This window comes from Xenopus tropicalis, chromosome 4, assembly GCF_000004195.4.
Source record: "Xenopus tropicalis strain Nigerian chromosome 4, UCB_Xtro_10.0, whole genome shotgun sequence".
Taxonomy (NCBI): Eukaryota; Metazoa; Chordata; class Amphibia; order Anura; family Pipidae; genus Xenopus; species Xenopus tropicalis.
In genome coordinates this window covers 113,914,686-113,940,193 of record NC_030680.2, presented here as the reverse complement: position 1 = coordinate 113,940,193, position 25,508 = coordinate 113,914,686, and the positions used below count along the sequence as shown (strand labels likewise).

The 25,508-nt window shown below is 40.1% G+C and overlaps 2 protein-coding genes across 5 annotated transcripts; one reads left to right on the top strand and one right to left on the bottom strand.

Moving 5' to 3' along the window:
- Window positions 1-197: 197 nt before the first annotated feature.
- xrcc6 (X-ray repair complementing defective repair in Chinese hamster cells 6) lies at window positions 198-22,540 on the top strand. Of its 4 annotated transcripts, NM_001005700.1 has the most exon segments (14): window positions 198-375; window positions 4,321-4,413; window positions 5,237-5,326; window positions 6,717-6,823; window positions 6,931-7,069; window positions 7,374-7,628; window positions 10,807-10,990; window positions 12,182-12,368; window positions 12,486-12,654; window positions 14,152-14,313; window positions 16,272-16,401; window positions 17,431-17,531; window positions 20,960-21,073; window positions 21,678-22,039. In NM_001005700.1, coding segments are annotated over 12 exon segments (1,836 nt in total). In that variant the 5' UTR covers window positions 198-375; window positions 4,321-4,413; window positions 5,237-5,244; the 3' UTR covers window positions 21,884-22,039.
- A 1-nt stretch (window position 22,541) lies between these two features.
- On the bottom strand, window positions 22,542-24,687 carry snu13 (small nuclear ribonucleoprotein 13). The gene is given in 3 exon segments (NM_203663.1): window positions 22,542-23,137; window positions 23,929-24,049; window positions 24,580-24,687. Coding segments are annotated over 3 exon segments (387 nt in total). The 5' UTR covers window positions 24,583-24,687; the 3' UTR covers window positions 22,542-22,874.
- Between the last annotated feature and the right edge of the window lie 821 nt (window positions 24,688-25,508).

Here is a 25,508-nt window from a genome sequence, read left to right as displayed (position 1 = left end):
GTCTCACAGCCCGGCTACAGTGGGCGAACACAATCTCTACAGTTTACGCCCACTGCAGAGAAGTCTACCAATCACAGCCGTCATCGTGACTTCCAAGAACCAACCAAACAACAAAACAATGCTACATGCCGGATATCCCGCCCCATTTGCATTGTCACGACCAATAAGAAGACGAATGTGTTGCTGCCAATACATGCGGATAACACAAGCAACATTACGCTGCATTTTAGCTCTTGAATAACCAGGATGTCTTTCCCTTTTCAGAGGGATCATGGGCCTTAAACACGAAATTCTGTAGCTGCTATAACCCTGCAATTCCAAACATACTGATGTATATAGAATGCATGTAGTACTAGGCCAACAACCTCTGCAGTGGTAAATTCACCCTCTCCTTCTCCCCTCCCTCCTCGCATGTTTTTTTCAATGGCTGGGGGGATAGATACGCTGAATGACAGGTATGGGAAGGTACTTTGTTGGAGACACGCTGGGGGAATGGCTGCTGAAGGGAAGAGAAACCCTGGGGGACAGGTATCGGAAGGAGCTCTACCGTCACGTGACTACGGGTCGCCTAATGTTATGTTCTAATATCCCGCCTCTTCCGGCTTTTTTTATAGCGGGGAATCTGTATGTTGAGTTTTCCGTGTTAAGAGCAGCAGGGTATGTTCTTGGCTTTTTGTCTGTGCTTGGGCGGGAGTCCTCAGTCAGTAGGGAAGGCTGTGTGTGAGTGGGGTTTAGTGGTTCAGCCACGCACTTCTGAGAGACTTTTGGCAAATGGGAGTGCTAACATCCATGTATTAGATTAAATATCAGTTTCATGATTACGTATGTGTGGGAAGCAGTGACACGTATCTGATTGTATAGTGGTATTTGGGCACAAAAGAGTAGTTCAGTTAACGATTAGTTTACCAAAGAATACCCTATTCTTAGAAACTTTTCAGAAAACTGTTGCTCTGCTAGGCTACAATTTTATTGGTACTTTTTTTTTTTTTTACTTATCTTTATATTCAGATCCTCTCCTATCACCTTCCAGTCTTTAATTTGTGCCACATCCTAGTTGCTAGGGTGAATTGGACCCTAGCAACCAGTCTGATGCAGAAATTCCAACTGCAAAGAATAAAAAATGAACATCAAAATATCATTGGAATCAAGTTAACGAGATAGGCAGAAATCCCGGAATTCCATAAAGGTTGAATTAAAGCTCAAGTATGGAGTAAAATCAAAGTAATTTATTACGCGTTTCATACCATACTGTATGGTACGAAACGTGTAAGGGTTCATAAAATTAATGTGTAAGATTCAATAAATGACTTTGATTTTACTTCATACTTGAGCTTTAATTCAACCTTTATGGAATTCCGGAGTGCCTGCCTATCTCGCTAACTTGGCTCCCCTATGCAGAGGGTCTGGGGCATGAGCACCTGGGCCAACCATGTACCACGGGTAAGCTCTCTACCACTATAACTGCTTAGATCTATATATCTCACGAAGATTTATAATCAAAATATCATTGTCTACATCAGTGATCCCCAACCAGTGGCTCCCCAAGTCTTTTTACATTTCACTGTGGCTCGCAAGTAAGAAAGGTTAGGGATCCCTGGTCTGCATCTTACTAAAAGTTTGTTTAAAGGTCAGACTTGCTCTGAACCTATAGCTGTAAAGCAGGACTGGTCTGTTCCTTCTCAGGAAGTACAAACATCTACATAAGTCATACACTGTACAATCAGAGATGTGAAGTGTATATCTGACCAGTTAAGGAATAGGCAAACACCCACAGGTTGTGATTATATGGTGACTAATGTACCCCCTGTTGTAAAATATAAGGATATTTTAAGTCACCAAGGAGTTTGTCCATATAAATGAAGAGGTCACAGGCCGAGTGCTTTCATAAAAGTAATGGAACTCGGGTAATTTCTAATATCCTCATATTGTACAACAGGGGGTACATTATTATAATGCACAAGTATAATTTACAGGATATTCATGACTATTGTGTATTTTAACTTTTGTTGTGCCCTGCATTGCACCAGTTTACTTGTGGCCAGTGGCAGTTTTTTTTTCTCTTCCAACTACAACCTTGTTTGAAAGTGTGTCGTAATTGCTTATCAACACCAGAAACTGGATAAAGGGTCCCCCAACAAAAAAATATTTATTTTTTTTAATTTATTTTGCATAATGAAAGAAAATGTAGTTCTAAGCAGCTGTAAAACTGATATTAAGATTTTTCAGTTGATCAAAGTTATTTGTAAATGTAATGCTGAGGAATTCAGTAATTGCCTGGCTGTTTACATTCTCTGCACTCCTGGCTCAGACTGCTGAAACAGTGTAGAAAAAAACAGCTTATGACAAACCAGCAGGAGAGTTGATTCTGCTAAATTATTTCAAGAGTCAGGCCCAGAGAAGAGAAAGGGATACAAATGCAGTTACATTTACAAATAATATTAAAACCACTGAAATTATTTTTCAGTCAGTGTATATTGGAAAGTCGCTGAGAATTTTATTTTCCTTCATGGTGCAAAACATTTGGAGCAAAGCAGTTTCACCAGTTCAACAACATCTTTCTGAATTTGATGCTATTAACTCCAAGATGGGGTTAAAACTTACAACAGTAAAAACAGTACTGAAAACAGTATGTGGGTCAGACTAGTAGAAAGTTAAAGGAATGGATTCGTGAACATGTCTTAAATATCACTGATGAGAAATCACATACATCAGTGGCTAGATATTTTCACGAATGTTCAAACAGATTCTGTCATAGGTATTGACAAAATTCTCCCTAGCCCTAGAGGAGGTGACATTGTTAACGCCCTTATAAAAAAAAGAAACAAAATGGATCTTTTATCTATGTACACGACAGCCAGAGGGCTTAAATTATGATTATGATGCATCTTGTTATGTATAAATACCTTTTACACTCATTATATTACCTATATTGGTGTAGGGACTTGGGTGAAGTCTAAATAAGAAATACTATTAAATCAGTAAAAATCTATTTTGAAGATACATACAACTTATATAATTCGGCAATACGTTCTTTTGAGATACCTTAAGTGAACCTTTAGAAAATACACGGGCTGATAGTAGTTGCCAATTCGGCAGCCAATCGGACCATGTATGGGCACTTCCGACAGGCCTGCCTGAAATCGGCCAGATCTGGATCGGGCAGGTTAGAAAATGTAGCCGGATCGGGGACCGTGTCGGCTCTTGATGCGGTCCCTGGACCGACTTTACCTATGCCCGTCATTATAACTCGATCGTTTGGGCCCAGGGCCAAATGATTGAATTACCCTGGATTCTCCCAATATCGGGAGAAGATCTGCTCGCTTGTGCTTTTTCTTTTCTTTGTTTTAACACTCTGTCTGATTGTCATCCAATTAACCTTGACAATTTGCGATTGGTTGATTACATTTGTAAAGCCATTGGCTCCTTTTGCTTTAAATACCCTTGTATGTAATTTTTCATTCAACCTATGATTAAGTACCGCATGGTATGAAATGCGTAAGGCTAATAGCATCATGTGTTGGTACAATAAACTTTTTGTGATTTTATTTTCTTGAGCTGCTGCTACTTATTTCTTCACTTTAAACCAGAGTGCCTGCATTTTTTTCAATACTATGGATTTTCCTTGTACGGAGAAATGTGGTACTCCAAAATCATTAAAATAACATCCTACAGTACCAGTTTACTCTACTTTTATAAGTTTGCCCTAACAAAACCAGGGGTCCAGCAAATGATGCTGTGTAAGGGTAACTGTGCTTATCTGATAGTCTCAGTACATTTTGAGCTCACGGCACATGCTTATTTTGTTAGCTCACTAAACTAGTATTACATTCAACTTACATATAAAGGCTCCGGTGAGTATTGGTTTGAAGGAGGGAATGAAAAGGCTGCTCCTCTGCATACGTAGTTTTACCTGCATGCGACATCCCTTGTGCTTTTCAAGCTTGACCCAAAACTCACATGGGGTAGAGCATGCTCAGTGCTTAACATTGTCCTTTAGGAAGGTCATTCAACAAGACCAAAATGTTGAACCACTAATTTATTTTCTTATTAAAACTTTTTTGTGTGACTTGAGTGCAGTGCATTATTAGTACCTACTCATCTCATAAGCAAATTGTTCTTTAAGATTGTGGGAGTGTACCTCCAATGACATGTTATATATTGGATTTTTTGTCAAAAATTTACTTATTTGCACTAGCTACAGAAAGAATATATATTTACTCTTCACCAGCACCTGGTTTTGCTAATATTTAATCTTTTTGAACACAGTTTTCTAATTTCATTGTTTTGTTTAATAGCTATTAATCCTCTGTATATTTATAGTTGGAAAACTGAGTATAGGGCTCTACCAAAAGCTTGAATCTCGTGGCTGGACTCAGTAATGTGCTACATAGCACCCCTGCATTGTTCACACCTGTAAGCACCTTATTTTTCACACTTGTAAGCACTCAGACTGTGGGCATCTGCATTTTTTACTGTTCACACCTAAGACTGTAGGAGAAGTGCTGGCATTGTGTCACTGTACATAATACAGTACAAACTGTTGGAGTGTTCATGATCAGTTACTTGTGTATTCATGATTGAATTATGGTTTCCCTGTCTCCTTTCCTACTCTGCTTGTACCCTGCCAGTGTGTTCCATACTCTGCCTGCCCTATGCTGCCTTTGTCCCATACTCTGCTTGCCCTGCTCTTCCCTGCCTGTGTGTGCCATACTTTGCCTGCTATACTGTGTGCTGTACTTTTCCTTCCCTACCCTGCCTGTTGGTAACATACTCTGCCTGTCCTACACTGCCTGTGTGTGCCTTACTCTGCCTGTCCTATGCTGCCTGTGGGAGGTGAACCTGGCAGGGGTTTGTTCTAGGAGTTTGTTAGCATTTGGATGTATTTGTAAGGCGTCCTTAAGGTGTGTAATTATGTGGTGGGAATTGCTGTGCTACCCACAGGGGAGGAGGGGCCATATGGATTTAAGGGTGTGGCTTAATAAACTTCTTTCACCTATGAGTGAAGGGTGGCATTCCTGCAGTGACCACCATCCATTTAGGTTTTTGCTGTGCTATCACCATTAATGTGGTTATAGTCTTAAAAGGTCTAGTGATAACATGGGTGTGGTTTAAAAATGGGAGTGGTCAAAACTAGCTCCGGCCCTCCATACCAAGTTGGACATCACTGGCTTAGAGGACATACTTTGACGATTGTAAGTACGCGCAAATAAAAAAAATAAATCTTCCATTTTTTCAGATCAAAAAATGAATGAATGGGGGGAGTATTTTGTAAAGGAGGAAGATGAAGATGACGAGGAGCAGGAAGAAGGAGAAAGAGATGCTGGTGGTAAGAGATGCCAATTCTACCATTTAAATAATTTAATTAAAGGGAGACTGTCCTCAATATAAAAGGTGCTTGGTTTTTTGTCACAAAAGAAAGCACATGCAAAACTGATGAATTCTAAAACAGTTATATCCATTTTTTCTGATTGTACATGCTTTGGTATACATGGGCCTAGCTGATCATTTTGTTCCATTGGACTATTATGCACTCTTTTTTGCCCTATGATGTAAGAGTTTCCATTTTTAGATTCCTTGTTAGATTCCACACCGAATAATGTTAAAGGTATTTTAAAGGGAAAATTCACCTTTAAATTAACTTTTTTGTATGTTATCAGTGCACTTATTCCAAGCGTTTCATTTGGGTTGATTTTTTTTTATGGTATTTGAATTATTAGCTTTCCAATTGTGACTCTTTCCAGCCTGCAACTGAAAATGCTATCTGGCTGTAACAGTCACTGATCCTGTTTAAAAAAAACATTGACCCTGAGGCTTTAATGTTATTTTTATAATTATGGAAGAAGCAGAGGGGGTGCAGGAGGTTTAGGGGGTCCTGAAGAGCACTGACTGATAAGCAGTTTCAATATAAGTTTCTAAACTGTCTTATTCACAAAGTTTTGGTGGCCTGTTGCTGTGGGGCCTAGTAATTTCTATTTACACCACTGCTGTTGAGGTTCTAGTTTAGTGATCTTCTATTCTGACTTTTACATTGCTGGAAATTAAACATTTCTCAGGAAATTAAGCATTAGCAACCAGACAGCAGGCGCTGTCTGCGACATGCTAAAAGTTAATTTTACAATTAACAACCCCTTTAAAGCTAGATAATGAGAGTGCAATTAAACAAATGAGTTAAAAATGCTTGTTCATTCATTTATTTATTGGGGCAAGATTATCAAAGTTGTATGTGAACCTTTGCTCTCAAGCACTGGTGTGCCTCCTTTGTTAATCACATTTAAAAACATGGAGCCCTATAGGCGTTTCTCATTTACCACTGGTGTGCCTCCTGTGGGCAGCAATAACTGCAACTAAACATTTCCGGTAACTATTAATCAGTCCTGTACATCGGCTCGGATATTTTGGGGTTTTCTGTACGTGTTCCTGTAATAGAACACATCGGTTAGGCAACTTTGCACGATTACCTGACAGGGTCGACAAATCGTCCTAAAATCTGTCGCCCTTAAAGTAACAGTTCAGTGTAAAAATAAAATGGTTACAAAAATAGGTAAAAATGTAATTTATACAGGCTGGAGTGAGCAGATGTCTAACATAATAGACATAACATTGCAACCTATGCTCATGAACTATTGTACACTCAGCTGTGACAGCATTCAGTCAGAGCAATTATATTAGACAGGTCAAAACTGTGGCTTATTTCCATTTTTTGTATTGCGAAATAGTGTTTCGTTTTGCGGGTCGTGACAGCCTAATCTTCCTTATTGATGCCTCCAAGCCAATGTTTGAGAGTACTGGTGATGAACTGACCCCATTTGACCTTACATTGCAGGTGAGATATCCTTGTGTATTTGTCCAGATTTTAACATTGTGATTTCTGTTAATTAAAGGAAACTTAAAATGCAGAAAAACTGTAATATTGCTGATTTCTTTTTTTAGTGCATTCGCAGTGTCTATGCCAGCAAGATCATTAGCAGTGACCATGACCTGCTGTCTGTGGTTTTCTTTGGCACTCGAGAGAGCAATAACTGTGATCCATTCAAACACCTCTGTGTCCTTCATGATCTGGATACCCCAGGTATGAAACGGTAGATATTAACCTTTCCTGAAATTACAGATAACAGCCATTTGAGGGCTTAAAAAGAAGTTCCTTCAAGAAAGGGTGCTGTTTCAAAATATCATACTGTAATTTAACATGTTTATGTGGCAGTGTCCTTAGTTCTGGATGGGGGCAACAACAAATGCAGGAGGAAGAGGTGCTGCAGCCACTTCTCACTTCCATCCAAATCCACTTGTTAAAACTGATCAGTCAAGTAACTGTGAAGTTAGCATGAGTAGCACCAACCTTAACATTTTCTTGCTTGCTGTTTATCTCTTTTTAGGTGCTAAACGCATCCTTGATCTGGATAAGTACAAAGAGGAAAAGGGAAGAGCATTATTCCGTGACACCATAGGGTGTGGTGGAGACTTTTCTTTGGGAGAGGCTCTTTGGCTTTGCTCAAATCTGTTCAGCAACGTAAAAGTCAAAATGAGCCACAAGCGCATAATGTTGTTTACTAATGAAGACAACCCTCATGCAAATGACCAAGCCAAAGCCAAGCAGGCAAGAGCCAAAGCAGAGGACCTTAGGGAAATGGGTGAGGAGGAGGTGCTTTCTTTCAAGCTAAAAGGAATCTTGGGTTCATATGTTAATTTATGCAGAAAAGGCATAATCAAGATAAAAGTAAATTGAGCTATACTGTTCCTACAGTGCAGTTATGCTGATAAAGTTTGTACTAAGAGAAAGTGGAGGTAGAAGCAGAATAGAAGGCTACTGTGTAGCTTTTTAATGCATTTGGCTTTCTGCTGTAGAAAGTTGGTGGTCATGCAGCAATGAGAAGTATGTAGTTTTGAAGGCAACTAGGGCTGCTTAATGTCCACCATTGAAAAGAACAGTGGTTGTACCCATACCACATGCTTTATATGCATTAATAAATCATGTAGCATTTCATAGACCAGTGCTGTCGAACTGGCAGCCCGCGACCCCCCCTCTGTGTGGCCCCCCACTTGTCTGGCTGCTTTGATGGCTTACCTTTGTGTAAGCGTTAAATTGTATCAGTACTGTGATTAACTGCCCCCCCTGCATGGTTCACATCTCAGATTCAGACTGTAACCCCCCTGTATTGTTTAAAAATGTAATCCCATATGTTGTTCACACCTTTTAATCCCTACATTGTTCAACCTATGCATTGTTCACACCTCAGGCTCAGACTGTAAACCCCACATTGTTCACCTGTTTACAGCTCAGACAGACTGTGGGAGCAGTAGAAACCCACAAATAAACCCTGCACACTATAAAAAGAACATATACTGAGGTGGTACTGCAATTAAAAAGTTTTTTAATATATAGTTATTGTGCAGACTGAAGGAGCAGTGCCAGCATTGTGTCACTGTATGCTGCCTGTGTGTGCCATACTCTGCCTGCCCTATGCTGCCTGTGTGTGCCATACCCAGACAGGTTAGGGCAGGCAGTGTATGGCACACACAGGCAGTGTAGGGCAGGCAGAGTATGGCACAAACAGGCAGGGTAGGGCAGGCAGCGTTTGGCACACACAGGCAGGGTAGGGAAGGCAGAATATAGCACACATGGGCAGCATAGGTCAGGCAGAGTATGGCACACACAGGCAGAGTAGGGAAGGCAGAGTATAGCAGGTTTTTGCTGTACTACCACCATTAATATGGGTATGGTCATGTTATTACACAGGTGTAGTTTCAAGTGGGTGTGGTTTAAAAAAGGAAAGTGATCAAAACTGGCTTCCATTATCGGCCCACCACCATGTAGGCCGGAAAAATTCCGGCCCTCGGTACCACAGAAGTTGGACAGCACTGCCATAGACTATATGTGGAGGAGCAGAATCTTATCAGTAATATACAGTGGTGTGAAAAACTATTTGCCCCCTTCCTGGTTTCTTATTCTTTTGCATGTTTGTCACACAAAATGTTTCTGATCATCAAACACATTTAACTATTAGTCAAAGATAACACAAGTGAACACAAAATGCAGTTTTTAAATGAGGGTTTTTATTATTTAGGGAGAAAAAAAATCCAAACCTACATGGCCCTGTGTGAAAAAGTAATTGCCCCCTGAACCTAATAACTGGTTGGGCCACCCTTAGCAGCAATAACTGCAATCAAGCGTTTGCGATAACTTGCAACGAGTCTTTTACAGCGCTCTGGAGGAATTTTGGCCCACTCATCTTTGTAGAATTGTTGTAATTCAGCGTTATTTGAGGGTTTTCTAGCATGAACCGCCTTTTTAAGGTCATGCCACAACATCTCAATAGGATTCAGGTCAGGACTTTGACTAGGCCACTCCAAAGTCTTCATTTTGTTTTTCTTCAGCCATTCAGAGGTGGATTTGCTGGTGTGTTTTGGGTCATTGTCCTGCTGCAGCACCCAAGATCGCTTCAGCTTGAGTTGACGAACAGATGGCCGGACATTCTCCTTCAGGATTTTTTGGTAGACAGTAGAATTCATGGTTCCATCTATCACAGCAAGCCTTCCAGGTCCTGAAGCAGCAAAACAACCCCAGACCATCACACTACCACCACCATATTTTACTGTTGGTATGATGTTCTTTTTCTGAAATGCTGTGTTACTTTTACGCCAGATGTAACAGGACACGCACCTTCCAAAAAGTTCAACTTTTGTCTCGTCGGTCCACAAGGTATTTTCTCAAAAGTCTTGGCAATCATTGAGATGTTTTTTAGCAAAATTGAGACGAGCCATAATGTTCTTTTTGCTTAAAAGTGGTTTGCGCCTTGGAAATCTGCCATGCAGGCCGTTTTTGCCCAGTCTCTTTCTTATGGTGGAGTCGTGAACACTGACCTTAATTGAGGCAAGTGAGGCCTGCAGTTCTTTAGATGTTGTCCTGGGGTCTTTTGTGGCCTCTCGGATGAGTTGTCTCTGCGCTCTTGGGGTAATTTTGGTCGGCCGGCCACTCCTGGGAAGGTTCACCACTGTTCCATGTTTTTGCCATTTGTGGATAATGGCTCTCACTGTGGTTCGCTGGAGTCCCAAAGCTTTAGAAATGGCTTTATAACCTTTACCAGAGTGATAGATCTCAATTACTTTTGTTCTCATTTGTTCCTGAATTTCTTTGGATCTTGGCATGATGTCTAGCTTTTGAGGTGCTTTTGGTCTAGTTCTCTGTGTCAGGTAGCTCCTATTTAAGTGATTTCTTGATTGAAACAGGTGTGGCAGTAATCAGGCCTGGGGGTGACTACACAAATTGATATTGAAATTGAAAATTGAAATTGATAAACCACAGTTAAGTTATTTTTTAGCAAGGGGGGCAATAACTTTTTCACACAGGGCCATGTAGATTTGGAGTTTTTTTTCTCCCTTAATAACGTAAACCTTCATTTAAAAACTGCATTTTGTGTTCAATTATGTTATCTTTGACTAATAGTTAATGGTTTTTGATGAGCAGAAACATTTAAGTGTGACAAACATGCAAAAGAATAAGAAATCAGGAAGGGGGCAAATAGTTTTTCACACCACTGTACATACATACATACATACATACATACATATATACATATATTTTGACATCAGAGAGAGTAAAGTTAGATTAAAAATCAGAGACACGTTTAATAAAAGCAAGTTGGGCTGTAGAGATTGCAAAATAAATGGATTTAAATTATAAACAATAGACAAAGACTTTTATGCTGGATGTTTTAGAATCCAGCCTTACTATAAGGATACCACTAATAGGTACTCATTTGGATGTGAGTGGATGTGTGTTATTGTCACATACAAAAATATATTTCATAGGGATCTTTCTGGATCTAATGCATCTGGAGAAACCTGAGGGGTTTGACATCTCTTTGTTTTATCGTGACATTGTTAATACTGCTGAGGATCAGGATCTCGGGGTGCAATTTAAGGCTTCTGAAAAACTGGATGATCTGTTAAAGAAGGTGCGAGCCAAGGAAGCAAAGAAAAGGGCTCTGGCAAGGTGAGTGCAGGGGTCTGAAGAATATCTTGCCTGGGGTGCAGTCTGCTCTTACAGATGCAGAGAATCACATGTAGCTTATGCTTTTTAAGGAATTTGCAATTCTCGAGTGCCTCTGAATATCATTTCCTTCTAAAGGGTTTATTTTAAATACCAGGTTTAAAGAAAGGACTATTTTATTACAACTATCATTCTCTGGATGTGCTGGGGAGCCGGCGGCCCCTCAGTACAGGCAATGTAGGATAGGAACCAATCAGCAGCTAGGCTGACCTGATAGGGAACTGAAGCCTGTCTGTGCTTGTGTGGTGTGACTGCAGGGCTGTGATTGGCTCTCCCCCCCCCCCCCTACTGTGCTTCTGGCAGGGTCCGTTAAGGACACGCCCACTCTTCATTTCACACACCAACAGAGAAGCGAGAGGCTCTATAGGGAGCTCCAATAAAGGGGCCATTGTTACAGATAGGATTAATGTTTAGCCCAAAGGGAAACCAGCACCGCATATTATTCATAATTGCCTACAAAATTAGGGTTTTCCCCATTTATCTAATATGTCTCCTTTATCAGAGAAAGTCCTGGCCACTGGGCCTGTGCTTCCAGTTTGATTCAGCTAATACAAAATGTAACGCTCAGGGGCCTGAACATATAGCAAGGCATTGCAAGTACTGGAACCATTCTTATTACACTTTGCTGCTTTTCTACTTTATTATAGCTTTTTGCTTTATTGTGCTTTAAGGTGTACAGGAGCTAATAAAATGGTGCCTTTGTACAAGTTTCTTTTCTTATATAATAGAGGGCCATTGATATGTTTCTCTGACTGGTGAGATTAATTTTTTTCATCTCATAACTCTTTGTTATATGATATATATATTTCTGTTTTGCCTTTTACCTGTGGGGAATGATGTGTGCTGAGCTGACTTCTTAGATCCTAAAAACCATAGTAAAATTTTCCATTACTTTCTCTAACCACTTTATTTTAGTGCTGGGCAGGCAATTATTTCTGTTAAATCAAACTAGTCAGGGATTGTTCTACATTACTGAATACTGATAATGGGTACCACATTCTTATGTAAGATGATTTTTGTGGGGAGGAGATCTTTAATGGTATAGGTAAGTCATAAGTTCTATAATGATGCAAAGACTTAATGTTATTGTTGTTTACCTAAAATCTAATTCTTATACTTATTATTTTTCTGCAGACTGACTTTAAAGCTTGGGCCTGACGTTGGCCTTACTGTGGGCATTTATAACTTGGTGCAAAAAGCTGTAAAACCTCCCACAGTGAAGCTTTATCGTGAATCAAATGAGCCAGTGAAGACTAAGACCAGGATCTTCCATAGTAACACAGGGAGCCTGCTGCTTCCAAGCGATACCAAGAGGTCTCAGGTAAAGAAACCAGAACTGAATAGGAATAGATGTGGACACTGGACAGCTTTTGTCAGATATGGCTGAATAAATACAGACAAGCATTTGTAATCCTGCTAATTATTTTCTCATTTCTAGACATACGGAAATCGTCAGATTGTCTTGGAAAAGGATGAGACAGAGCAGCTAAAGAGATTTGATGAACCCAGCTTAGTGCTGATCGGATTCAAACCCATTACATTTTTAAAAAAACATCATTTCACGAGACCTGCCCAGTTTATTTATCCAGAAGAATCTCTTATAAATGGTAAGCAATAGAAGGTTATGGGAGGATGTATGGGATTTTAGCTAATCAAACCAACATCGGTGTTTTCATTGCTTAAAGCAGGGGTCTCAAACTCGCGGCCCGCGGGCCATTTGCGGCCCTCGGTACAATATTTTGTGGCCCGTACCAACGCCTTCTCAAAAGCAATGAATGGATCGCGATTTGTATTGCGATTCAAGGGATAATGCAAGGCACGGTGGGCGGGAGCTGCTGATTGCGGAAATGACGTTATGCCATCATAACAGTTATTATGGGAAGACATTCTGTGTGCACAATTAGCTGCTAAGGAGCTAATTGTGCACACAGAACGTCTTCCCATAATAACTGTTATGATGGCATAACGTCATTTCCGCAATCAGCAGCTCCCGCCCGCCGTGCCTTGCATTATCCCTTGAAAGCCAATTTTTTGTGAAAACCCTTATGCGGCCCAGCCTCATCCTGACTTTGCCTCCTGCGGCCCCCAGGTAAATTGAGTTTGAGCCCCCTGGCTTTAAAGTAAGGCTTAAGGCATATTAAATCTTTTATTCAAACTGGTCTTCAGTAGGCACTTACCTTGCTGTGTATGTTGCCTTGAAAATTGATGCACTTAACCTGTAGATGTAGTGCTTTAGGGTTGTGTTGAGTCCTTTTTTTGTAACAGGTTTCTAAATTAAATGGCTTATTGGTCAGGCATAATGTTGGGCTTATGTATATGTGGTTTAAAGAGATGACCTTGGAGACCATACTTGTTAATAGAGTTTATAAATAAATATGGGAAATTAAATTTTTTTAGAATCACTATTAATATGTTGTACAGTTTAGTCATGTTCACATGAGTTCTGGATTTTGGGTGTGACTGTCGGGAGATGATTATAACTGATAGCAATGTACTAGCTGCAAGAACAAGTATGGGCGCATATGCCACAAGCAGATAAAGTTGGTACAATTTGCAGTGTCAGATGATCAAGATTATTATAAGTTTATGAGAGTAATATTAAAGTTACATCATGATATTCTTCATGCTGTTGGAATTGTAGCCCCGTGACATTTATTAACAGCTGTTTTGTTATCAGCCTTCATGTTATAAGCTAACAGGTGAACCCAGAATGTCTGAAAACATTCTGGGTTTCAATGGGATGCAAATATGATTTCATTATCCATTACATTTTACAGTATATAGAAATGTTTAATTTCATTCAGTTAATACACAGTAACAGGTATGGCATCTCAACAGGGTTACATACAATTATGGTAAAAGCATGCATGGATATATAAAAATATGGGGCTGTGTTACCCCCCCAACAATGCCTGCAATGATGATCCGTCAGGGACTCAACAGATTCAGCCGTGTGGGCCTCCCACAGTTCGCATTACTATCTTTTGTATATTTCACTTTATATGTAGCCCATAATTGGGGGGTCTGGTACTGTCAATAAGTGTGGAGGAATATTACATTTTATGTGCACAATGGGGTGTAAAACATATTTTATTTTTCTTTAGGAAGCACCACTCTGTTTCATGCTTTGCTTCTAAGGTGCTTAGCTCAGCAGGTGATGGCCATCTGTAGGTACACACCTCGTAGAAACACACCCCCTCGCTTTGTGGCATTGGTGCCCCAGGATGAGGAATTAGATGATCAAAATATACAGAGCAAACCTCCTGGTGAGTCTAAGCAAATGTGAACTGTGCAGAATTTTCTATTTAACGCTTTCCTATATATGGGCAAGCTTCATACATTTATTTAAATGAATAGATCATCTTAAAGCAGACATTTAGTCAAAATAATAAATAGCAGTATTACAGTCCATGTACATATTACATATAAAGGTAGTCACCCATGATTAAAATCTTTTGTCTTGGTCTTTAGACTTTGGTCCCTTCTGATTGACTCTCCAAGCTATGATAACCCACTAAATCCCTGTTACATCTATAGAGCAAAGTACATTTAAATATATTAAAGCAGCATAAAAATTGTAAATGCCTAGTTTTGGCCACTTCCTTTTTTTTTGGGGTCTGTCCAGATATATCCACAGCCCCAGTAAAATACAATTCCCATGGTACTGACATCCTAGAGTGCTAGTCAACCAATATCAGGAATCTTTGCCCTCCTGGGCCTGATTGGTTGCAGCACTAGAATGTTTTTACTATGAGTCACTGTTAATTTTCTCTGCAGTGAAAGACACATGTCGAATATGTTGAATTTTTATTTGCATTTGAAGGTTCCTTGCTTCAAATACGAAAATAATCTTTAAGTTGCCTTTATTGTTTAATATGATTTAGACCTGGGTTGTCAAACTTGATTTTCACACAGGCCTCATATATCTTAGTCAGCACCCAGGTCTGTCTATTTGATACATCACTGCTGGAATTACTGTTGTGGTGTCTACAAATATTACTGTTATACAAATTTCTACTTTGCCTCCACGCATGGCTGAGAAATAGGAAAGCTGGAATACAGTTTTATCCTACAAAGAAAATTTCAGTTTAGGCTGGTATCCTTGTTTGAGAAAGGGTTAAATAGACAGTTGTCTATCAACATATGACCTGGGAGTTCCAACAGGAATCCAGTGCCGCTGGGATCACTTTTCACTATGTTTATCACTAACACTAGGCAGTAGTTATTTATTTGCACAGCAGACACAAGAGTGCTGCATGATACATTTGAAAAGATACACACAATACTGAGGTCAGGCTTAGCCTTACAGCTTTGATGCACAAATTTACAAGCACAACATAGGTACAGGTATGGGACCTGTTATCCAGAATGCTCAGGACCCGGGTATTCCGGATAAGGGATCTTTCCGTAATTTGGATCTCTGTAACTTAAGGCTGCTAAAAATCATTTAAATATTGAATAAACTCAATAGGCTTGTTTTGCCTCACTACATTTTAGTTGGGATCAAGTACAAGGTTCTATTTTATAATTACAGAGAAAAAGGAAATCATTTTTAAAAATTAGAATTATTTTTATAATGGAGTCTATGGGAGATGGCCTTTCCATAATTCGGAACTTTCTGGATAATGGGTTTCCGGATAAGGGATCCCATACCTGTATATGAAATTAAGAAAAATGCATAGATTATCTGGATGTGGTTTGGGATTTGCAGCAACCTTAATCAAGCTAGAGGAGCACTTCATCTTAGGGCTCTGGCACACGGGGGAGATTAGTCGCCCGCGATTTAACTCCCTGTTCGCGGGCTACTAATCTCCCCGAGTTGCCTACCCCTGCCATCCCACCGGCGAACATGTAAGTCGCCGGCGGGATGGCAGACGCGGCGGCGCGATTTCGCGCAAATCGCCGAAAAAGACTCGCGAGGCTTTTTCGTCGATTTCCGCAAATCGCCCCGCCGCGTCTGCCATCCCGCCGGCGACTTACATTTTCGCCGGTGGGATGGCAGGGGTAGGCAACTAGGGGAGATTAGTCGCCCGCGAACAGGGAGTTAAATCGCGGGCGACTAATCTCCCCCGTGTGCCAGAGCCCTTAGAGGTTGATGATCCCCAAAAAAATAGATGCTTTTCTCTTTCTTTGCCCAGGACACATTTATTTATGTTGTCAAGAGTTTGCTGATAGCGGTCATATATAACTTGGCTTCTTAAATCCCTTGTATCCCTGTTGTTAGGCTTCAATCTTGTTTTTCTTCCGTTTGCTGATGACATCCGGAAAATTGACCCCCCGGAAAAGATTACTGCAAATGAAGAACAAGTGGATAAGATGAAGGAAATTGTGCATAAACTGCGCTTTAACTTCAGGTATACCAGAGAAAAAACGTATAGCATGTCTGACCATAGTGCCTGGCTGCCTAATTGTTTTTCCATTCTTGATAGAAAGGCATTAAAAAACACATTTTAAAACATATTTTAAAACACAGTTTTAAAATGTGAAAAGTTTTTCTCTCATATCAGTTGAGGGATAACAGAGACTGGGGTAAAAACTAGGAGTAAAACATTGAAAACAAATAAGTACTACCCCCCGACCACTTCCTTATACTTAGCTAATTACTACTAATTTGGATTTCCATACCTTAAGTCTACTAAAAAATCATTTAAACATTAAATAAACCCAATAGTTTTGCCTCCAATAAGGATTGATTATATCTTAGTTGGGATGAAGTACAAAATGGAGTCTATTGGAGATGGCCTTTCTGTAATTTGGAACTTTCTGGATAATGGGTTTCCAAATAAAAGATGCCAAACCTGTATTCCTTCCTTAGATTTCTTGTGTTCTCATCTTTTTGTAAGGAAAATGCAGTCTTCAGTTAGAGAGCCACATGTTGGACCTCCTAAATGTAAATACAAAAAACATGTAATATATATCATTATATCATCTGCATTGGGGAAATATTAGTTATTGATCCTTTTGCTGTTTAAAAGCAGTCCTTCAAAGTGCTAATGTAAATGACTCCCTAGTTACCAATAAAAGGACTTTGCAGTTATGGGCACAAGCAATCCCTAGTAGCCATAGGAACATGCATGTAACTTTGTTGGTTAAAGTGGAGTCAAAATGTTCAAAAGAACACAAACTTCTATATTACTGAAAGTAAGTCACCCTGCTTCTGAACGTTAAAAGCATCCTTACCACTGAAAGTGCTTGAAAGCACTACATAACTAAATGTAGCTGCACCCAAATTTATGCTTTTTTTAAAAAAAAATATTTTTCACAGTTTACCTCTGATATTAATAACTTTGAAAAGCTATAGTTTTATGCAGGGTTTTGTCATCCTGAAGAATTTCCATCTTTGTTCAGTATCATGATACCATGTTTTTCAATTCCTTTTCCAGGAGTGATAGTTTTGAAAACCCTGTACTTCAGCAGCACTTTCGGAATTTGGAGGCTCTTGCATTGGATATGCTAGAGCCTGAACCCATTGAGGATCTGACATGTAAGACCTTTAGGGCTCTGGCACACAGGGAGATTAGTCGCCCACGACAAATCTCCCTTGTCACGGGCGACTAATCTCCCCGTGTGCCAGAGCCCTTACACAATCTATTGATTTCTTGTTCTTAATTTCCTTTATAAAGATGTGTATAAAAATTATTGGTGTTTTTATAGTTTTCAGTGTTAGACAAATATAAAGTTAGAGGGCTTTGCTGTGAGAGCGTCTAACCTAGGGATTGGGGAACAAATGATTGGGGAAAAAGTTTGTAGGTTGTTTAATAGTTGAGGATTATACTACACACAACTCTAAACTGGGTTAATAGGGCTGCAAAGAGCATTAATGTTTTTAGGTAAATGGGATTTTTTTTTTTAGGAGTTTGTTTGGAATTCACACCCAGAATTCCTTTTGTTTATTTGTATCTGTATGAGGCAGTCTCCTCAACCATAATGATTTGTTAATTAAAAAGGATTAAATTCGATACCACGTAGCTTTTTCCATAAACTTAAAACTATACTATCTACAATGTATTGGGCCTCAACCCCCCCCCAGAACAGCCCTAACAACACTACAACATCCCTCCGACTCAGGCGGGCTGGCCGCCCCCAACATGTTTCTTTATTATATCGCCACTAAACTTGTAAATGCCTGGTGGTGGGGCGCCCCAACCCAGGATAACGCAGCCACTATACTGGAAGCTCAACTAGTCAATTCACTAGAAACACTCAAAAACCTACTCTATCGGGGCATTAGTAACAATGTAACACTACCTCCCCTAATGAGAGCTACTGTAAAAACCTGGAAAACAGCACTAGTATACTTCCCTAGAGAGGAAAGTTGGTGTTCCAAAAACACACCTCTCTGGCACAACCCTCACCTCCCCCACCTATTAACAATCCCTGATCCAAACACCAAATAAAATACCTAGGAGAAATCAAAGAACACGGTGAAATACCCACCTTAAAGGGAAATTTAACCTACCCAACAAAATGTACTTTAGATTTCTACAATTGCGCCATGCTCTGCAAGCCCAATTTGGGAAAAACAAAATAGACACTACCCCCAGAAGAATTGAAGAAATGGTCCTAGAACCAAATCTACTTAAACCAGTATCTCAATTCTACTCACTGCTTAACAAACCCGAAAAACCCATACTTCCCAAACTCTATGAAAAATGGAAAAGAGACATCCCCCACCTAACACCCGAAATGTGGACAGAGACCTTAGAAACCTATAACTCAACCCTAATTAACTCCAAAGATAAAATGATCCAGTTTAGATTCCTACACAGAACCTACCTCACCCCGCATAGACTCCACCTAATCAACCCTGAAATTCCTGACATTTGCCCAAAATGCTCTCAATCCCCAGCCGACTATATACACATGATGTGGGCCTGCCCTACAATTAAAAGGTTTTGGACCAAAATAACTGAAGAAACTAGCCGCCTATTGGCACTCATAATACCTTTAGAGATACCCCTACTACTACTAAACCAAGTGGAAGACATAACCCCGGCCCCAGCTGAAAGAACACTACTATGTTTTCTCTTCATACAAGCCAAAAGGCTAGTAATCCTCAAATGGAAATCAGAACACCCACCAAAAAAAAAACAATGGATAGACCTCATTAACAGCTCAGTCCCCCTATACCACTTGACATACCTTAGCAGAGGATGCCCCCAAAAGTTCCACAAAGTGTGGACCCCATGGATAACTGAACATCTACCTGCATTATTACCATAAAGGAGAGTCAGCCCCCCCTCCCTTAACCCTACACCCCCCCCCACCCACCCTTTCCCCCTCTCCCCCCCACCCACCCTTTCCCCCTCTCCCCCCCCTCGGAAACAACAGTAAACAATATAAGTTGGGAAACAGTTTATTAACATAAATATAAGTTAACGGCAAAATACAGCTGTCTACACATCCACCCATGTTTAGGCTGTAAATGCCTGGTTTGTATCATTGTAAGGAAACTCAATGCCTGTACCAAATGCTACATAAGTAAGTCATTGTTTAGACTGCCTGTACCAAGAACCGTAACATGCTATTTTATTTATTTCCACTCTTTCCTATCCCCTCTCTCTTCTTCCTTTTCTTTCTTTATGTTAAATAAAACTCAATAAAAACAATTTAAAAAAAAAAAAAAAAAGGATTAAATTCTTTGATTCAAATTCCTTTTTGGGAAGAAGTGCACAGAGGGCAGAAAAAACAGAAGAACCCCAAACATGACACAACGCTATTAAAAAATGGGTCTGCTGTGTGCTCCTTCCTAAAAGGTATTTGTATCCAAGTAGATTACATAATGTAGAGGCAAATTAAGGGAAGTTGTAGTAATAGCTATAGGAGCTCCAGGACAGTGCATTTGAAGATAAGCTTTCTGTCTATATTTTTTGAAGGCAGGTAAGCAAGAGCAGAATATTAGGTATGTCAGTGGCATACAGGTGGTATTTGAACCTGTAGATTTTAATTAATTTGTCCAGCGAGGAGAGAACTGAGGACTGAAATGGGCATTACCACTGGCACGAATGGAAACTTTGGCACAGAAGTAGTATTTGTCTTGCTTTTTTAGTCTCTACAGGACTTTGTCTAATCACCCAGAATATGAGGGCTCTATCTAGTAATTAGTTGCACTTATTATTTATTGATAAGGTCCCTGATTCCATTTTAGAACATATCCTGCATTCATCAGCCTGTGATTAAGGGAACATGTGCCCAAAACGTGACAGGCATTTGGCTAAAGTTGTATGGCTGCTGTGACTGCTTACCTTTGTGTAAACTTTAAATGTTATCAGTACCGATACCATAGGGCAGGCAGAGTATGGCACACACAGGCAGTACTCTGTCTGCCCAATGCTGCCTGTGTGTGCCATACTCTGCCTGCCTTATTCTGCCTGTGTGTGCCATATACTGTCTGCCTTATTCTGCCTGTGTGTGCCATATACTGTCTGCCCTATGCTGCCCGTGGGAGGTTAACCTGGCAGAGGTTTGTTCTGGAAGTTTGTTAGCAGTTGCTGTGCTATACACAGGGGTGGAGGAGGCATATGGATTTAAGGGTGTGTGTCTGAATATGACATAATATAATGAATGAAGGGTGATATCCCTACAGTGAGAGCCAACCATTTGCGTTTTTGTTGCGCCACCACCATTAATATGGATGTGGATTTAAGTGGGTGCATTTTAAAAAAGGGGACTGGTCAAAACTGGCTTCCCCTATCGGCCCTCCACCATGTAGGCCAGAAAAAATCCAGCCCTCAGTACCAAATGTTGGACAGCACTGCTTTAAATTAACAGATTTATTTTTAAGAAAGGATCCCAGTGATGTGACTTTTAATCTTCATCTATCTTGTATTAATTTCTTATCATGAAAATAATGAAGGCATCAGAATTTTTACTGTGATAATGGATTTGCATATTTCTCTTTTTTTGTATTAGTGCCAAAGGTGGAAATGATTGATCGTCGCTTAGGGACTCTAGTTGAAGAGTTTAAAGAGCTTGTTTATCCACCTGGGTACAACCCAGAGGGCAAAGCTGTAAAGCGAAAACAAGGTAACTGTTTTTAGGTTTGTCCACTAACAGCCAAGCTAATTGTTGTTAATATGATACCAACATGCATTTCCTAAAACTTAGTCTTCGTAATTGTATAGGGTTACTTATCTTATTTCTGCAGTTTTTATAGTTAATGCAAATTTCGACATATGACTTGTGAGCACTTATATCTTGCAGAATGATACTAATAACTATTGGTATACTCATTAAATGAATGACTTGGGTAGTGGTGGTCATTTTGGCCACATTTGGGTGTACATAGAAAGAAGCAGTAATTCTTTAGCTATATGTCCTCCAACCCAGCTTGTATATTTTTATCTCCTAATTAAATATCATTAGTTTGGAACCCCTTTTTTAGTGCAACATGCATTAAATTATTAAAATATTCCATGTTTTTCGATACCCTATGGATTGCTAGGCAAATGGAGTCAGAAACCATCTTTGGATTTCAGTCTCACACTTTTTAGCGCTTCTGTGTAGGTACTGCAAGTTTTCTGATCTGCACATGTTGCCAGTAGTGGGTGATTTTAGGATTACTATAGGAGAGTACAAGTGCCAAGTTTGAGATATTTTCAGCCTGCTTATTGTAATCTTGGGCCTCCAGCAGGTGACAGCGACAGTCGAGCAGAGAAGAAAGCCAAAGCAGACATCTCCATCTCAGAAGATGATCTTAGGTCCTATGTAGAAAAAGGAACTCTGGGCAAACTGACAGTACCTGTGTTAAAGGAAGCATGTCGTGGGTATAAACTGAAAGGGAGCAAGAAGCAGGAGTTGGTCGATTCCCTTGTAGAGTACTTCAAGAAGAACTAGACTGCAAGTCTGGTGCATAATTCATATATTCTCTACTCTTATCTTTCAAATAGTGGATTAGTGACAGTTAAAAATCAATTTACATAAATTCTCTCATATTTGTAGATGTGATATATTTTCATGGATCTTGTTTCCTATAAAGCACTTGTAATTAAACCTTTTTCCAAGAATGTCAAAGCTTTTTGGATTCCATCATATCAAAGTTCAAACATGTCTCTAAATGTATTCCCTCAAGTTTATTTCCATGCCCTTTCCTGTTCTACTGCTACTTCTATATCTTTTAATACACTTTCACATTTTTACTTCCTCCCACTTAAATACGCTTACCTTTTAAATGAACACATCTGGTAACCCTTTTCCAAAAAAGCCATGTTGAGTCTGAGAACTCTGAATTAAATTTGTTCTTGCTATCTTGCTTCCACCAACTATGCACCTATATTAAGGACAAATTTAATTACCCCTAAAGCATGCCATACAAATGGTCTAACCAACAACCATAAATACTAACAGCACAATATGGGCATTATTCAAAACCATAAGAACAAACACCCACTCACTAAAGCAAAACTGTCAGTGTGAGTATTAACACTCCCATTTCAAGCAGGCCTGTATGATAAAGTGGTGAAAATCTGTAACATCCCAATAAATACAAGTAGACTTCACATGTATATTTTTATTAAAAATACATACAATACAAGTCAGTGTAATGAAAATAAATCTTTCAAGATCCTGTTTGACACAAAAGCAATTCAAAACAACTGCAAATGTAAAAAGTAAAAAGAAACTGATGACAGCTCAATATAGTCCTCAGCTACAATTGCTGTTAAATGTGTTAACTCATAAGACTTCACTCAGTTGTGCTGTTGTAACTTGGCTCCAGCCAAAGATACAAAACTCACCACTGGTTTTCTTCGAAAGCTACTAAATCAAACAGTGTGATGAAACGCCTTACAGCTCTTCTGAAAGGGAAGGTGAACATACAACCATCAAATTACACCAGCAGCCTCTCAATAGACTGCTGAAGAGACTGGATTTGAGGCTTCAGCTGGGAACCTTCCTTTATGGTGACTGCACAAGCAATCACTGGCCTAGAGACTCCACAAGCTCTTCCAAGTGCTTGCTTGGAGCGCACAAACACATAGGGGACATTCTTGTCTTCACACAGGAGTGGGAGGTGTAGAATAATTTCCAAGGGTTCTGCATCAGCCGCCATGACTATAAACTCAGCTATGCCTCTGTTTAGGGTTTTTGTAGCTGGAAAAGAAAACAGCGTGTGTTATCATCAAGGACACTTCTGATATATTATACTGGCTACTTTGTGTAAACAGGGCACTCACATTTAGTGTGTATGGTGTTAAATAAAGGCAAAATTAGCCCCAGCAAAGAATTGCTTCTATGTTCTGAATTAGACAAGCTAACTGGTAATATAGTAATGTGTACATAATAGGTTTTTAAAGCTTCTTTGTTCCTTGTATCCACTATACAGCACTACAAAACTGATGCTTTAAAAGTCAGCTGCTCAGCCACCACAGCTTGTTATACTGTAACTTTAGAGCAGTGCAAACCAGATGCAGAAACCAAGTGTGTCTAAAGCGTTTCATTGCAAGAAGGGTTAGTTTTTTTCAGGCTGCTGTAACTACAAAATTGCTATGATCTAGGGCAAAGACAAAAAAAACCCAAAACAAAACCGTGATATACCATGAATATCAAGTCCTTGGATGGACCTGCAAGTTTCCTCTGTATTTCTATAAATGTCCTTTTAATAAGGACTGTCTAATGTATCTTAAATGGGGCTGCTATGAGTTAAACCTGATCTTAGGGACCAACACAATATAGAGAATATATATATATAATGTAAAAGTTACAATATAAGGCTGTTTCCTTTTACATCCTGATTCACATTACATGGCAGCCCAAAAGCCAATGTATTCTGCATAAAAAAAAATTAATGGGGGCATGCATGTAATGATCAGCATAACGGTCTCTAACACATGATATTTTTCCGTATTTACTACATTACAGCTTACTGTTTGGGCATGTCTTACCTTCATTAGCACCCTTGCGAAGCTGCTTGTAATTAGCGGCTTGCTGAACAAGATCCAAAAGGGTTTTTGTGAGCTGGGCATCTGCAAGTGGGTAGGCTTTAGGGTTCACTTCTGGTTCAGTCTGAAAAAACAGGATTAAAAAAAAAATAGTATTCTATGAATTTAATTCAGCAATGCCAATATATTCAGCAGAACCATCCAAAAAGGGTTGAATAAGTGTGGCATGCCGACAAGTGGGAATAAACTACCCTCTGTACCATAGAGAAAGTATTATGCATGCCAGGCTATCCTTGAAAGCACCTACTGGGGGCTACATAACCCCCGGTGCAGAAGTTACAGGAGTTTGTGTCCATGTGCTCTTAATAACAATTCATATGTTAGGCCATTATGCCCGATTTGGTTTAAATGAAAACGCTCAAAATGAATCATACTGATATAATATTACTGATCAGCTATAAACCAACGCACACAAGCGCTGTGGTACAGGCAATTTCACACCTCATCGCCAAACACAGCACAAGGGCATGGAGAGGCACATAATGCAGCCATCACCACGTGTACTGGTAGCCAAGCTACAGAGCAATAATGGCCGAATGGGCACTAAATATACACAATCACGCACCCTGAGGCTCCCTTGCCTGTGCTACTTACCATGGCAGCGCTTGGTGTTTATCCGTTCAGTGGATCGGTGATGAAAGCTTCTCCTCTCAGCCCGCAAGCCTCACGGAGGATGATCGAATGGACCTAATGGGAACTCCGCAGTGGCAACGTGTTGTAGACTTCCGGCAAAGAAGAAAACCGGATGGGGCGGGACGTCCCTCAGTAGTCTCTGGGTTGCGGCTCCGGCAAAGACGAAAACCGGATGGGGCGGGACGTTCCTCAATAGAGAATGGGTTGTAGCGTAATAGGATAGTTATAATCACGTGGCTGCTGGCAGGGAAAGGCCGCGAAAGGGGCGGGGTTGAAGCGGACCTGAGTTAAAAATCGGCTTATTAGTTAGGGAAGGTTTATTATTATATGTGTTATTCTCTGAATTAGCTATTACAACAATAATTACGTGTCAGTTAAGCATATATTTGGGGAGAAAATCGTAGTTGCTCTATTAGATGCTTTATTTGTTAGTGGGGAATGTAAGTGGTGGCGCACAGAATGTTCTGCTGACAGGTATAACACGCTGCTTATGGTGTGAGACTTGTGTACAACTGGAGGCTTTCATTCAAGGTAGTGCGCGTTAACCAAAAGCCATTGTAAATGAAAGTTAGTGATAGCAATAGACTAAGGTGCCCATACACTATAAGATCCACTCGCTTGGCGATGTCGCCAAGCGAGTGGATCTTCACCCGATATCCTCACCTACGGGTGGGCAATATCGGGTAGCAAGTGGCTTGAAAAAAAAATAATCCGATCGTTTGGCCCTGGGGCCAAATGATTGGATTACATTTGCGGCCATGGGGCAGTCGGTTCGGGGACCGCATCAACGAGCCGATGCGGTCCCCGATCCGACCGGATTTTCTGACCTGGCCGATCGATATCTGGCCAATTTCAGGCCAGATATCGGTCGGCCAGGCCGCTCTGTTCTG

Coding starts and splice junctions, on each gene's coding strand:
- xrcc6 (XM_012960819.3), top strand. CDS start 5,245: ATGAATGAATGGGGGGAGTATTTTGTAAAGGAGGAAGATGAAGATGAC. Junction 7,070..7,373: donor TCATGATCTGGATACCCCAG/GTATGAAACGGT, acceptor ATCTCTTTTTAG/GTGCTAAACGCATCCTTGAT. Junction 12,655..14,151: donor AGAAGAATCTCTTATAAATG/GTAAGCAATAGA, acceptor ATTTTTCTTTAG/GAAGCACCACTCTGTTTCAT.